Source organism: Fukomys damarensis, unplaced genomic scaffold, assembly GCF_012274545.1.
Source record: "Fukomys damarensis isolate Sample0158 unplaced genomic scaffold, DMR_v1.0_HiC HiC_scaffold_25, whole genome shotgun sequence".
In the NCBI taxonomy this organism is placed as follows: domain Eukaryota; kingdom Metazoa; phylum Chordata; class Mammalia; order Rodentia; family Bathyergidae; genus Fukomys; species Fukomys damarensis.
In genome coordinates, this window is record NW_022900937.1 from 32,096,650 (window position 1) to 32,111,396 (window position 14,747).

General features: G+C 58.0%; 1 protein-coding gene across 1 annotated transcript; it reads right to left on the reverse strand.

The window, feature by feature from the left end:
* Nucleotides 1-297: 297 nt before the first annotated feature.
* On the reverse strand, nt 298-12,999 carry Hpcal1 (hippocalcin like 1). Its single transcript, XM_033756039.1, has 4 exons — nt 12,915-12,999; nt 3,433-3,828; nt 2,579-2,684; nt 298-1,047 (listed from the first exon to the last, which is right to left on the reverse strand). The coding sequence occupies exons 2-4, from the start codon at nt 3,808-3,810 to the stop codon at nt 950-952; spliced, it is 582 nt and encodes a 193-aa protein (XP_033611930.1). The 5' UTR covers nt 3,811-3,828; nt 12,915-12,999; the 3' UTR covers nt 298-949.
* Between the last annotated feature and the right edge of the window lie 1,748 nt (nt 13,000-14,747).

The following is a 14,747-nucleotide window of genomic DNA, read 5'->3' on the forward strand; positions in this document are numbered from 1 at the left end:
TGGGTGTGTACAGGGACCGTGGCTTGGGCCATGAGTTGTGAGGCTGGCAGGGGTGTGAACTAGGATGGGCAGAGCCCGCGAGAAAAGCTGCCTCATGAGGCCGGTGGTGGGAGAGGGCACAGGACCTAAGTGATGAGTCAGCCCAGCCCACGTGTGGCTGCTGGGCACGGGGACAGCGGTGGGGATGGTGGCAGAAGAGGCAGGATGTGCGCCCTTCCTGTCCTCCTGGAACGGGACCTCCACACCAAGCAGCGTTCGGTCAGCGAGGCGGCACGAAGGACACTCACAGGACTCACTTATTTAATCATTTAATACCAGAAATGCCAGACCAATCAACAGGACGGACGATCACACACACGCCTGCACTTGCAGCAGGGACGGCGCGTTGTCCAGGGCCCCGGGCGAGCATGCATTTCTCCAGCACGGGGCCGGTGAAAGACAGAAATCCACGGGACAGCCACAGGCCACGGGACCATGCTGCATGGGTGGCGGGAGGGTTTACACAGGGGACCTACGTCACACCTCACGTCAGCAGACACATAATTTATATATGAAGAGAAAGGCCACAGGGCGACACGTGCAAGGGGCTCTGGTCACACTGGAGGGGCGTGGGCCATGCATGGGAGGGGCCCGGCTGTCCGTGCTCCTCCGTCTTCGCCTTCCTCCCCACCCAGCCCTCAAAGTCCCCGAGCTGGTGCAGGGGCGCCCAACACCGGCCTCGCGCTCCTGGAAAGCCCTGTCCGGCCCAGCAAGCCGTGCCCTGCGGAGGGTTCCATCCCCGGGAGTCACTGTGGAGGGGCCAGGCCGGGAGGGAGGGAGGGGACATCACGCTGGTCAGGCAGAGGAGGGAGGTGCAGCCCGCCGGCCGGGGTGCTGTGTCGCGGCGGGAGGGCGGTGGAGGCGTCCGCTTTTGCAAGCAAAGCTGAGAAGGGCGCTGCCCACCCCGGCCTCAGAACTGGCTGGCGCTGCTGGGGTCGCACTGCAGCAGCCGCACGATGGAGGGGTCGCTCTTGGCACCTTTGATGAATTCTTCCAGGGACAGTTTGCCTGGCGGGCAGAGACCGGAGAGGAGGGTGAGGCGGCATCAACATGGGGGTCAGCAGCACACTTTGGTCTTTGTGTTTCCAGAGGGGCTGGGATAGCCGCACACCTGTCTTTCCCACACCTGGGAGGCTGAGGCAGGAGGACTGCCCGAGCTTGGCCTGGGCTAATCGGTAATACCCTGTCTCCAAAAGCAAAACAAAACAAAACAAAAGACGGGACCACGCAGAAGTTGGGGTTGAAGCCTTGAACTTTTGTAATTTCCACTCACTCTCAGATTATTAGTGAAAAACAGAATGAAACGTAAGCAACCCCTTCGGCTTTCTCAGCTCTCTTACAAGCGACCGGCAGCTCCAAGTTCATTCTTAGGAGCAGTGGGAAATACGTGGGAAAATCACCCACACTTTACCTAGTAAGGAATCTATGAAGGTGGCACTCGCCTGCAACCCCAGTGGGGAGGGAGGCTGAGGCAGGAAGATCGCATACGTTCAACCTGGGCAACTTAGCGATTCAGTGAGATCCTGTCTTGAAATAAGAAATACAAAAGGTTGGGGATGGAGCTCAGTGGTACAGCACCCCTGGGTTCCTTCCGCAATACCAAAAACAAAACAGAGAGGGACAGAGAGGAGGATTTGGCCCCTGACCCATGGCCAGCTCGGGCCTTGCTGGCTGCGCTCTCCCTTGAGCACCCGCTTTCTCTCTAATGCTGGGAAATGCAGCTGCCTGGCCATGCCAAGGGGCCCCTCACCAGGGACCCCGACTCAGGGCAGACAGCCACAGCTGGGTGGCAAATCTAATGACACCAGTGACAAGGTTCTTGAAATTGTGCTTGCCTCGTCCCTTCCCTCCTTCCTGATAAGGTCTCACTGTGTAGCACAGGTGGGGCTTCAAAGTAGGATCCTCCTGCCTCAGCCTTCCAGAGTGCTGGCGTTACAGATGTGCACTTCCGGCTATGAGACCAGTCTCTCCCGTGTGCTTTGAAAACAACTCCCTTGCTGTCTGGGAGGCTCTAGGCTGTACACAGTTACGCAGGAGCCCTGGTCCCTCTGCTGGGCTCTGTCCTTAACTCACCTTAACCTGGCACACTTCAGACTCCATGAGCACTTTCTTGTGCATTAATTTATTTTTAATCTCATCATAGCCCGGGGAGCATTTTCTTTTCCTTCCACTTTTGTTTGCATTTTTGAGAGAGGTTCTTGTTATGTAGCCCAGGTTGGTTTCAAACTTGTGATCCTCCTGCCTCAGCCTCCGGAATGCTGGAATTACAGGCGTGCAACGCCATGCCCAGCTATGGGACCAGAGCTTCTGCACAGTGGCTCTAGGTAAATGAGGCCACTGTGTGCATCCTGGCAGTGGCCCCCCTGAGTCCGGGCATGAGAGGAGACTCCCGTCTCAGGGTGGTGGCGAGTGGTTCTGGCAGCTTCTTGGGACCCAAGAATCAAACACACCCCAGGGGTTACAGACAGAAGGCGACAGGAAGAAACTTCCACCGTGCCCCTCCCCTGCATGCTGAGCAGGCCCAGCCCAGCTGTCCTACCGTCATTGTTCGTGTCCATCTGTCTGAAGATCTTGTCCGTCCGCTTCTCTGGGGTGGACTCGTCCTCTGGCATCTTCATCACAGATGACACCATTTTGTAAATGGCCTGCAAGAGGCGTGGGCTCAGGGATGCAGGGACAGGGGGCAGCCAAGCTCGGGCTTCCTGACGGCACAGGAAACGGCTGAGGACGCTGAGCACTGGCTTCCCGTCACCGCCGTGCTGCACAGCGCAGCCTGACAAGCATGACCACAGCTTCAGCCCACGGGGGTCACACGGGCCACCTTACCCCTTCCAGGGCCACACAGGGTCCACGGGGTCCTGGAGCTGAGCCCCACAGACACCAGCAGAAGAGGAAATGCTGGGAAATCAGTCTGCTGAGTCCAGGGCCTGAGGAACGCAGCAGTGACTCCCTTCACAGGGTGCAAAGACCAAGCTGACTGATACTACCTGTCACCTAGGCTCGGCTGGCCTTGAACTTGTGGCGATCCTCCTGCCACAGGCTCCTGAGTGCTGGATAACAGGTATGTGCTACCATGGCTGGCTTTTTTCTTTTTTCTTAGTGGTCCTGGGGATGGAGCCCAGGGACTTCTCACTGAGCTCCATCCCCAGCCCTTTTTATTTTTTGAGACAGGGCTTTGCTAAGTCACTAAGTTGCCCAGACTGGGCTTGAACTTGAGATTCTCCTGCCTCAGCCTCCCAGAGTGCCAGGATGACAGGTGCGCAGCACCACGCCTGGCTGAACGACAGCTTTTAGCAAGGCCCTGCCCGGCCAGGTGACACCGATCCCTCTCAAAGGGGCAGCCGGGGTAGCCCGGCCCCGGAGACCCAGGCTGGGCGGGGCGCGGCCATCTACCTGCACGATCTCCAGCATCTCGCTGCGGCTGATGTAGCCGTTGCCGTCCAGGTCGTACATGCTGAAGGCCCACTTCAGCTTCTGCTCCAGCTTCCCCCGCGAAGTCACGCTCAGCGCGATGATGAACTCCCGGAAGTCGATGGTGCCGTCGCTGTTGGTGTCGAAGGTGCGGAAGACGTGCTCGGCGAACTTGGAGGCGTCGCCATAGGGGAAGAAGTTGGCGTAGATCTTCTTGAACTCGTCCACGGTCAGGTGGCCGGTGGGGCAGTCCTTGAGGAAGCCCTTGTACCACTCCTGCAGCTCGTGGTCGGTGAACTCGGTGTTTTCGCGCAGGTCCTGCAGCACCTCGGGCCGCAGCTTGCTGTTCTGCTTGCCCATGGTGGCCGGCGACTGTACCTGCAAGACAGGGTCAGCTGAGGACACCGAGGGCCCAGCCGGCCGAGCCACGTCCCGGGGTCCTGAGGCACAGAAGCCCGCCATCGTTTCTGAGGCAGGGTCTCGCTCCACAGCCAGGCTGGCCTTCCACGCCGATCCTTCTCCTCGGCTGCCCAAGTGCGGGATTACAGAGGATCAACCCGCCCAAGCCCGCCCCCGCGGACTCTCTGTTCTGCCCTGGGACTTGGGGTGGCACCAGCGTACTCTGGAAGGCTTGAAAATGTCATCTTTTTCTTTTCTTCCTGGCGGCACTGGGAATTGAATCCAGGGCCTTTGTAATGAGCAACGTCCCCAGCGACTTCTGTTTTTCCTTTTGAGACTGAGTTTTGCTAAATTGCCTGGGTTGGGCTTGAACGACTGACCTTTCTGCCTCGGCCTTCTGGAGTGCTAGGATTATAGACCTGTGTCACAGAAACCCGATTAATTAAAAAGATAAACGAATAATTGAAGGCACACCGGGTCATGATGGCTGAGGCCGGGGTGTGTGACAGTTAAACCGCTTGACTGGCCTGGGATCCGCTAAGCCACTCTGGATTGGTGGGACTCGTGTAGCTACTTCTGCGTGTCTGGGTGGTCATGGAGGGTGACCTTGGGTCTGTGTCTGGTCCCTGGCCCTTCCTCGGGCCCTTCCGCCATGATGTCCCAACAACCATGGACTGAACCCCCTGAAACTGTGAGCCAGCTCCACCCTCCCCTCGTTTATGGTACGGTGCTGGGTATTGGGTCCCAGCCATGGGAAAGCTGACTGAGACAGTAGCTCGCCGGGCATGGCTGGTCCAGAAAGCCTTAGCTGATGGAGCAGGACAGTGTGTCCCTGGGACTCTGTCCGAGGCACAGGCTGGGGCTGCTGCCCAAGTAAATATGCAAGGAAGCTGGGTTCGATGACACACATCTGCCATCCTACCATTCTGGGAGCCTGAGGCAGGAGGGTCACAAGTTGGAGCCCAGCCTAGGTCATTTAGCAATTTAGCAAGACCCTGTCTCAAAATTAAAAAAAAAAAAAGGCCGGAGTTGTAGCTCAGTTCAATTCCCAGTACTGCATTAAAAATAAATAAAGGAGCAACTTACAGCTGCTGGCCTCAAACTCCCACTCACCCGGACAAAAGCCAGGGTGGAATATTTCATACAGCGAGGTCACATCAGCTCTCCTGGAAGTGCACAGGCCCCTCACAGGCAGTGAGGCCTAGGGAGCCGGAAGAGAGCTGTGCGCTGCGGTGATCCCGGGTTATTCATTTAGTGAGTGGCGCAGCTGCCTGGGAAGGCAGTGACAGACAGCAGCCTCTGTGCAGAGCAAGTGCAGGTTCCCAGCAGCCCAGCCTCGCAGAGCTGAGCCGCTGTCATCTCCAGGGAGGCAGGGCAGAGGGCATCGTCACTGCAGAAATGGGGGGCCCTCAGTCCATTCTCTGGCCTCCCTCGGAGACCCCGTCATTGATAGGCACTAAATCCTAAAGGAGAGAAGCAGAGGTGGAGGGAGGTGGGAGCCCTGGGTGATCCAAGCCAGTCCTGCCATCCTGCCGTCAACTGAGAGCCTCTCTGCTGGCACAGTGGCTCCGCAGGGCCCCTTAACCAAGGCTCAGCACTGCAGGCTCAGCCACTCTGGCTCTCGAGAAACACTCCCATGAAGCTGGGCGTGGTGGTGAAACCTGCCATCCCAGCCAGAGGCTGAGGCAGGAGGACCCTTTGAAGGGCCAGGGCTCTGGCAGAGATTGGAGCAGCCTACCCATCCTCAGATTCTCCCAGTGATCCATAGACATACCCTCTTCTCAGAGATCCTCCTGCCTCAGCCTCCAGAAAGCTGGAATGACAGGCGAGTGCCACCGCACCCAGCTGCTTACAGTTTTCAAAACAACTCAGGTGCCCTTCTTTCCTCCTGATAAGCAGGCGAGAGTCAAGGCTCCAGCAGCCTCGATTCTGGTGCAGTCCTCAGAGAAGCGCGTCCCAAGGAATGGGTGTTGCAGGCAGATTTGCCTGGAGTCCGGCGGGCTGCGGTGCACCCCAGAGGACACTAGAGGGCGCCGGCGGACAGGCTCCGGGGCCTGAGCTGAGGCCCTGCCCCTGGCCACACCTCCATCCGCTTTCTGCTGCCCGGGTGCCTCAGTTTCTCCATCCATAAACTAGGACTGCTGGGCACCGCATTCCTTCTACGTCACGCGGCTGTCAGCCATTTAAAATGTGTCCAGTCTTAACCCATACATGGGCCCTCTATATACTGGATTTTGATGCCTATTTTTGGTTTTGGCTTTTGAGACAGGGTCTGGCTATGTAGACCAGGCTGTCTCAAACTCACAGCGATCTTCCTGCCTCGGCCTCCCGAGTGCTGGGATCACAGGCATGCAGCACCAAGCCTGGGTGTCTCTTCTGTCTCTAGTGGTGGTCACAGAGGTAGTATTCAGCGTGTGATACCAGGGGATGGGGTTTGGAGCCACTAAACTGGCTCCTCGGGTCCTGAGCAGGCTGTGTTCTTTGTGCTGCATTTCAGTCACCTGGAGGCGCAGGATCTGTTTTGGGGGCAGGTCGAGCTCCAAGCTCAGCTGGGGTCCAGGGGTGGGGAGGCCCCACTTCAGGGAAGGCGTGCTGCCTCTGCTTCCTTTTTCTGAGCTACAGAAGCCACACTTTTGCCCTCTGTGGAAAGAGGTCACACAGTGACCTGGTGGCCCGGATGTGAATCTGACCACTGACTGAGCACAGCACTGATGACATTGGCTGGAGAACAGAGGCTGGGCCCACTGCATGAGCACAGCGGGGGACCTCCCAGCAGAGAGGCCCGGAGGTGGCAGGCACTTGCCTGCCCCCGCTGTCCGCATCAGCAGCCATGCCCCATGGAGACGGCATCAGCTCCTCAGAGACACAGGCAAAATTGGAAACCTGAGTCTAAAACCTCAGAAGCACCCAGGGACTTGGAGGAAAACCCTTTGGCAGAAAATGGAAGAGGCCCCAGCAGAGCCGGACTCGGGTGGCTGAGGCAAGAGGATCTCACATTTGATTCCAGCTGGGCAACTTAGCAAGGCGCTGCCTCAAAATTTAAAATAAATAAATAAATAAATAGGGCTGGGATGCAGCTCAGAGTGAAGGCCTTGGGTGGTTTCTAGTGCTGAAAAAGAGGCAAAAAGAAAGCTGGGTGTGGTGGCGCATGCCTGAGGCAGGAGGATCAGTGTGAGTTCAAGACCAGTCTGGGCTACACAGTGAGTTCCAGGTCAGTTTCAACTACACAGTGAGACCCTGTCTCAAAAAACCAAAAAAAAAAAAAGAAGCAAAAAGAGGTCACAGCAAGTGGCAGGCTGAGACCTGAGCCACCTCCATGGACTCATGGCCGGAGTGGCCCCTTCACCCCACCCACACCTGGGCGGAGGCCAACAGCAGCTGCAGAGCTCTCGGCTCACCCGGCTCTCCTGGGCACAGGGCTCCCTACCCCGGCTGAGCAGGGCCAAGTCAGGCAGTGTTGCTCTTGACCGAGGCCCCAGTCAACGTGGCTGGGGCCCCCCACTTCGCCTGGGCTGGAACCCAGGGCCTTCACACTGAGCTGCATCTCCAGCCTCTTTTAGTTTTTAATTGTGAGACAGGGTCTTGCTGAGTTGCCCAGGCTGGACTTGAACGTGAACACCTCCTGCCTCAGCTTCCCAGAGTGCTGGGGTGACGTGTGCACCACAGTGGGCTGAACCCCGTGTCCCTGGCTGTCTCTGAACTGCTCTGGGGTTCGGTTCCCTGACTGTAAAACGGGAATTGTGGGCCGTGGTGAGGATGAAGGGAAAGGAAGGCCACGAAGACTCCGGCACACAGAAAGCATCACAGACACGAGTGGGTTCTGGCACAAGTTCTGTGATAAGGACGCGACGGGCGGCTCTGTGATCTTCATCCCAGCCGGAGCGGGGCTGGTGACCGGGATGGAGCTGGCTGGGCAAGGCCAGTCAGAGCCTAACTGCAAGTCCAGGAAAGAGGAGGAGGGAAGAGACACGGCCAGCAGCACCCGGACAGGCGGCCTCGGGACTCTGGAGGGAGGGCGAGGCCTCTCGGTGGCGGGGCTGAGAGGGACCAGGAGGACGGCAAGTGCTCCAGACGCTGAGGGACACAGCAGGGACAGGGCCGGGGCAACCCCAGCACGAGGGGTGTGGGGACACAGCCCGGACGAGTGCTCACGAGGGCCCTGCTCCGCACACTACAGACCCACAGCACGTCACGCGCACCGCCTCTGTCCCCGCCCCACACCGCCCTGTCCTGCTGCCTTCCCTCCCACTGGGGCGGCCCCACCACTGACTGTCCCCAGGCCCCAGACCCCCAGGACAGGCCTGCCTTTGTGGGGACGGCCGGCCCACTGGGAGGGCGAGGGGCTCACTCGCAGGAGTTCGCTCTCGGAAATACAACGCATGGTCCTGCTTCCATCCACCCAGCCAGCTGACCCCTGCTCAAGTTCACACAGGCGGGGCCTGGAGGACACCAAGCCACCCGCTGTGACCTGGCAGGCAGCGGCTCTGGGCCACGGTGGGGTCTGAGGCGGTGCCTGAGCTTGGGGGACACCACCACCTGTTACGTAGCTACAGGCCTGTGACCAGCGTAGAGCAACGCAGAGCAGCACAGACCTTGGATCACTCAGCTTCTCCGCCAGGGCACAGTGCCCAACGCCCACAAGGCAAAGGAGGAGCAGAGGTTCCATCTGGCTCATGGTTTAGGGGACGCAGTCCATGGTCAGCTGCTCCAAGGCAGGAGCTTCATGACGGAAGGGCGTGGGGAGCAAAGTTCATTGCTCAGTTCTTGGTGACCGGGAAGATGGTGGCAGAACAGAGGAATAGACCCAAAGAGGAAGAGGAACAGTTATGGACCCTACCTTCACCCAGGAGTGGGCATTACTAGTCTCCTGGACATTTCATAATCCAGACTAATTGATGAATCGTGCTCAACAGTCACAGAAAGGCATAGAACAATACATAGCAGTATGGAACAAGGGGATGGATTAGCAAGTGTAGGCCGAGAGGAGGAGAAGCAGCTAGGGGAGAAGAAAAGATACCATCAAGCCCTAGCAATTCAGACAAAGAATTACCAGGACAGTTCAGATGGATAAAGATGGAGAAAAGAGATACCGGAAGCAAGGAAGGACCGGACTGGTGCGAGTGGGCCTCGGCGAGAAACGCTCTGTTACCCTCAGGGCTGTCACTGCCAACTGGGGCCAGGGCTTGGAGGCCTGGGCGATGGGCTAAGTCACGCTCTGCTTTCTTTCCCTGCTATAAAATCCGAGTCAAAACAGCTTGGCTCTGGACGCGTGCTCCAGCCCTAACGCACATCCTCGTCCCCACCGGGGGCTGCAGAAGTCCCCACGGTGCTCTCCCCGGGCTGCACTTGGCAGGTGCACGGCTCAGCTCTCTTCCCACCCAGGGGACAAAGCTGAGCTCCTGCCAGGTCCTGCCTGAACCATGACTAAATCCTCCACTTCGAGCCCCAAGTGAACTTGGTCTGGCCACACGCTGTAAGCCGCCCATGAGAAGAGATGTCAGTCACTGTGAAAACCACACCGAGGTGTCCACAAGCTGGGCCTGGTGGCGCACGCCTGTCATCCCAGCACTCTGGGAGGCTGAGGCAGGAGGATCAAATATTTGAGCCCAGCTCGGGCAACTGAGTGACTTAGCGGGACCCTGTCTCAAAATAAAAAATAAAAAGGGCTGGGGAGCAGCTCAGTGTGGAGGCCCTGTGTTCAGTCTTCACGACTGAAAAACAAAACTGTTTCCAGGACACACTGGTAGAGAGCCCTGCCCCGGGCACAAGGTCCACCTGGGACGCTGGCCACACCTCTGTCTGTGACTGGCGCACAGCAGTGCACGGGAACAGGGTGGCCCTCAGCCACAGCCGAGCTTCATCAGAGAACACGTTTATGTTCAGGAGGGGGACGGCGCTGACCAGCTGCCTTTTGCCACCTCTGTGCTCCAGATGACAACATCAGAAGTCCTGGAGGCTACGGGGGCCGGGGCGGGGCTGAGGGCCACAGTCAGGAGCCACCGGCCAACACCATGAAGTGAGCAGCTACTGGGTGACAACCATGGAGCTCAGTACTGGGGACGGAGACCTACAAGGCGCCCCTGAAGTGCACATGCTCTACTCGGAAGGCAAGGCCCGAGTCCTCCTTTTTTCTGCAGTACTTGGGGTGGAACCCAGGGCCTCCACACTGAGCTACAACCCCAGGCCTTTTTCTTTTTTATTTTGAGACAGGGTCTCGCTAAGTCACTACTTGCCCAGGCTGGGCTCGAACTTGTGATCCTCCTGCCTCAGCCTCCCAGAGTGCTGGGATGACAGGCGTGGGGGCACCATGCCTGGCTCCATGTCCCTTCTTGCCTTCTCCCGTAGACTCAGCTCCTCTGCCAGGGTCTGCGCCTGGGTGCTGGGCACCAGTGGCGTATGGAGCAGCGGCAATTCCTAGATGGACCTCTAGCATCCCGGGTCCCGGGACTCAGAGCTGGGTTCCGACTGCCCAGGTTGTGGCCAGGAATCATCTATAAGGACCAGCACACATGGAAATACAGGAAGTACAGAGCAATTGCCTACAGGGTGGAAGGGAGGAATGCAGGAGACGGAGGGAGGAGGCTGGGCTGCCTGGTACACGTTTGTCAGCCATCCCCAGGGTCCCCAGTGATACACATTTGCACTGAGGTCCGATGAGCCCAGGACTCGAGAGGGAAGGAAAGAGGAACTGGTGCAAATCTACCTGGCAGGGGGGAGACTTGGCGGGCAGCTGATCACCCGCTCATTCTGGGCTCGGACTAACGCTGCCCAGCAGTTCGGCTGTGCTCTCCTTGCCTTCTGAGTCCTCTCCAGATCAGAGTGGCCCAGGCCGGCCTCCTGCACAGTCCTGGAGCAGAGAGGCTGGCGGCCAGGATGGGGCTCTGGCCCCACACCGAGTCCGGGGTGGACGGCAGTGCCCAAGGTGGGGAGTGCGTGTACACGTGCCTGCGCGTACCAGGTGTGATCGGGACGGAAGGTGGCTGTCCCAACTAAAAAATTAACACTGTAAAAGATGAATTGCCACGAACCCCCTCAAAATCCTCCCCTTGCTTTGAACACACTTGTCCTGCAGCGGCTCTGGAGTCCTCCTTCCCGAGGGGCTTTTGAGGCACTGTTCTTGCTGTCCTGAACAGATTCAAAATGTCTCCCTTTCAGAGCCGGGCGTGGTGGCACACGCCTGCAATCCCAGCACTCAGGAGGCTGAGGCAGGAGGATCACTGTGAGGTCGAGACCAGCATGGGCTACATAGTGAGTTCCAGGTCAGTCTCAACTACATAGTGAGACCCTGTCTAAAAAAAAAGTCTCCCTTTCAGAGGCACTGTGACTTTGGGGAGGAGCTGGGAGTCACACAGCACCAGATCCAATGACTTATGTTGACAAGAACACAGTGCTGTGCTTTTAGGAGCTGCCTTTCTGTTGGGTGGCACCCGGCAGCAGCAACCACCGTACTTTGGATCACACCCCACAGAGTCTCAGGAAAGAGGACTCCAGAGCGGCTGCAGGAAGAGGAGAGGACGATGGGATGAGGGTGTGCAAAGTGAGGATTGTGAGGGGATTCGTGGCAGGTGTCTTTTGAAGTAATAAATGTAAACACTTAGTCTTGCGCCATATTTGGTTCACCCCTTGCATCTGCACGTCCCAGGGTGCTGTGTGCACGGGTATGGAAGGCAGAGGGAGCCACCCACAGGAAGCGATACTCCAAAGTCATCCTGGGTGCCCTAAAAATAGGCCTTGCCTTGGGAAGGGCTCTCCCTCTGGGGCCCGAGGTCCACAGCCAGCTTGGGGTGCATGAGCTCGCCTGGGGCTGGGGCCTGGCCAGTGATGTGGGGCCACAGCGGACACCAGCGAGGGGTGAGCCCAGGTCACACTCTCCGGAGGAGCCCTAGATCTCCAGCCTCTTAGCCCAACACCATCTGGAAGAGCTGAGGCCCTACCAAATCTCCACGAGCCAAAAGGTCTAACCCATCTTCTCATCCCTTCAGCCACACTGGTCATCAGCTGCTGTCCATGCTGCAGGTGCATTTCTGCCGCAGGCCCTTTGCATAGGCCATTCCCCCGATAGACACCCAGTGCTTCCAGGCTTCCTGCACCTCTTTGTGCAGTCACCTCTCTGAGAGACCTTCCATGCACACCCTGGCCACAGCTGAAGGGTAGACACACACCCTCCATCCTGCATGCCGACTTTCCAGACCCCATGGGCCACCCTTGCCACCCCGACCTCTGACCTACTCCAGCTTCTGGTCTCACCCAGCCCTGCTAGGCCCCTGTGCACCTGCAAGCCAGGGGCTGCGAGATGTGCATCCAGGCAGTGCCCAAGGACACAGCCCCAGATGCAGCCCCTCACCAGCTGCAGCAGGGCTGGGACAGGGGAGGAGGAAGCAGCACCTTCTAAGTGCTCTGGGCCCATTTCCTTTTTCCTGCCTCGTTGGGGATGGAACCCTGGGCCTTCTCACTGAGCGACCTCCCAGCCCTTTATTGTGAGACAAAGTCTCTGTAAGTTGCTAACTGGCCCAGGCTGGCTCAAACCTGCCAACCCCCTGCCTCAGCCTCCTCCGACTTCACTACACCCAGCATCTTTTCTTTGAAGGGAAACGTAGAGTCCCTCCTGCTAATCTGACCCAAACCGAGGTCCCTCCCTGGGCGTCAACTTCCACAGGGAGAGGAGACACCCACTTGGGGCCGGAAAAGTCACCCCACCCGCAGGAAAGCAAGGGACAGCTTGACAGGGTGCACCCTGTCCCCGGACAGCCGGCTGTGGTCGCAGGGGCGCCGAGCGGCAAAAGCAGCTGCACCCGGTGCCAGGAGTCCGGCACCTGCCCCCGCCTGTGTGCCCCTCCACCCGACACCGCTGAGGCTAAGATGGTGATGGGGTAACAGGTCCCAGGCAGAGGCTCCAAGAATCACGACCCACTCAGAAAGACCCAGAACCGACCCATCAGGCCCAGCTCCGAGCCTCAGTTTCCCCACCTGTGTCCCGGGCCTGCTGGGCAGCCTGTTGCTCTTTCTGCAGAGCAGAGCCAAGGACCCGCCCACTCTTCCCCCAAGCCGGCCCGTTGCGCACCTACCTGGGGCTGAGAAGAGGGCGACACGCAGCGGTGGTGGTCGGAGGCTTCCGGCGGCGCGGGCGCGGGAGCGGCTTAGACCATGCCCCTGCAAGACAGGAAGGGTCGCATGGGCTGCTCAGCCAGCAGGACTCCGCATATAACCAGGGGTTGACAAATGAGGTCCCCAAACTAAACTAACAGCTAAACTCAACACCAGAAGAGCCACGCGTCATCCCGCCAGAAAGTCTCACGGTAGGGCTGATGTGCTTTTCCAAGGCGGCTTTTCACACGCGTACACATGTAAACATAACATATATCTCTCATACGTGGGATCTGGGTTCTTTTTCTAGTACTGAACCCAGGGCCTTCACACTGAGCTGTCTGTATGTATCCCCAGTCCCTGTTTATTTTGAATTTTGAGACAAGGCCGGGGATATGGCTCAGGGGCGTTGCCGCCTGCCTAGCAAGTGCAAGGTCCTGAGTTTGATCTCCAGTACCAAGTATCAATTAAATTTTGAGACAGGGTCACCCAAAGTGGCTAAGGAGCCCAGGTTAGGCCGAACTTGTGATCTTCCTGCCTCAGCTTCCTACATTGTGAGTGCTGCTTTGACACCTGGGGAAAGCAAGGTCCAAGGCAGCGTCAGGACCCTCTGCAAAGCCACCAAGAAAACAGTGAGGGAGCCAGAGATGGATGAGCCACCCCAGGGCGCTGTGACGCTGTGAAGGGGGACACGGACCGGACGCGCTGGGGCTGCTCTTGGTAATGAAGGGGCCCACACCAGCCGCCTCTGGGGACGCCGCCTGACCATGCATGATGCCCACCCGCAAAGGACTGTCGTCCGGGCCACCTCTCTCACGCCAGCTCGCGGGAGGCACGGGTGGAGCCTGCCCCGTGACCTCTGCCCGTTTTCCACGCCTGAGCAGGGGCAGGGCCCTGGTCTCTGAGCCCATCAACAAGCAGACGGAATGACAGTTCTGGGGGAGCCTGGACCCAAGGAGCGGGAGTCATTACGTGGAGATGATTAGGCTGAGCTGTGCTGCTCGCTCCTGATTTCTGTCTGGAGAGTGTTTTACAAGCCCTCACCGGGGCACACAGAGACCTGTGCCCTCCAACCCCACTTCCTGAGGTGTGATTCGGGCCTGTGACTTCATTTCTTGCGCTTCCTGTTCCACACTTGTGCAATGGAGATAATACCACTAGTCCATCAAACTTCTGTAAAGATTAAATGACCTGAAGCGCACCGAAAAATGCTTGATGCACAGCAGGGACTCAGTAAGTCACAACAGCTGAGCATGGTAGCATACACCCGTCAACCCAACACTCGGGAGGCTGAGGCAGGAGGGCTGCTGCAAGTCCAGTGCCAGCCTGAGCTACATAGGAAGGCCCTGTCTCAAAAACCTGAAAAACAAACAAAACAGGAGAACTTTCAAGGGGCCAACAGGCACTGTCCAAGACAGTCACCACACTAAGTTATTAAGAAAATGCTGATCAAAAGCACAGTGAAATATCACTCCGAACTCACATATATTTCTCAAATTTAAAAGTTAGATCATTGCATGTGGGGGCAAAGATTTGGGAAAACCAGAAGCCTCCTGCACTTCCTGGTGGGAATGTGGATGGTGTAACCATTTGATTCTCACAGAGCCTGAGCCTGCATGTTTTTGCCCACAGCTTAATTATTTGTGTGCTCTCGGCCCATATGTTAACCATTTGCTCCTGGCCAGGCCCCCACAGACCCCCTTCTTCACTGCGGTCTCTGGTCATCAATCTCACTTTTTCAGCCTTCCCATCAGACTCCCACTAGAGAGCTCCGGGGAGCTTCCAGGCCTCGACCTCAAGCGGGGGCTGAGTCC

Excerpts from the sequence above, each read along its gene's own strand:
- Hpcal1 (XM_033756039.1), bottom strand. The coding sequence starts at position 3,810 with ATGGGCAAGCAGAACAGCAAGCTGCGGCCCGAGGTGCTGCAGGACCTG. Across the intron at positions 2,685-3,432 it reads AGATGCTGGAGATCGTGCAG|GCCATTTACAAAATGGTGTC; the intron begins GTAGATGGCCGC and ends CGCCTCTTGCAG. Across the intron at positions 1,048-2,578 it reads GATGGACACGAACAATGACG|GCAAACTGTCCCTGGAAGAA; the intron begins GTAGGACAGCTG and ends TCTGCCCGCCAG.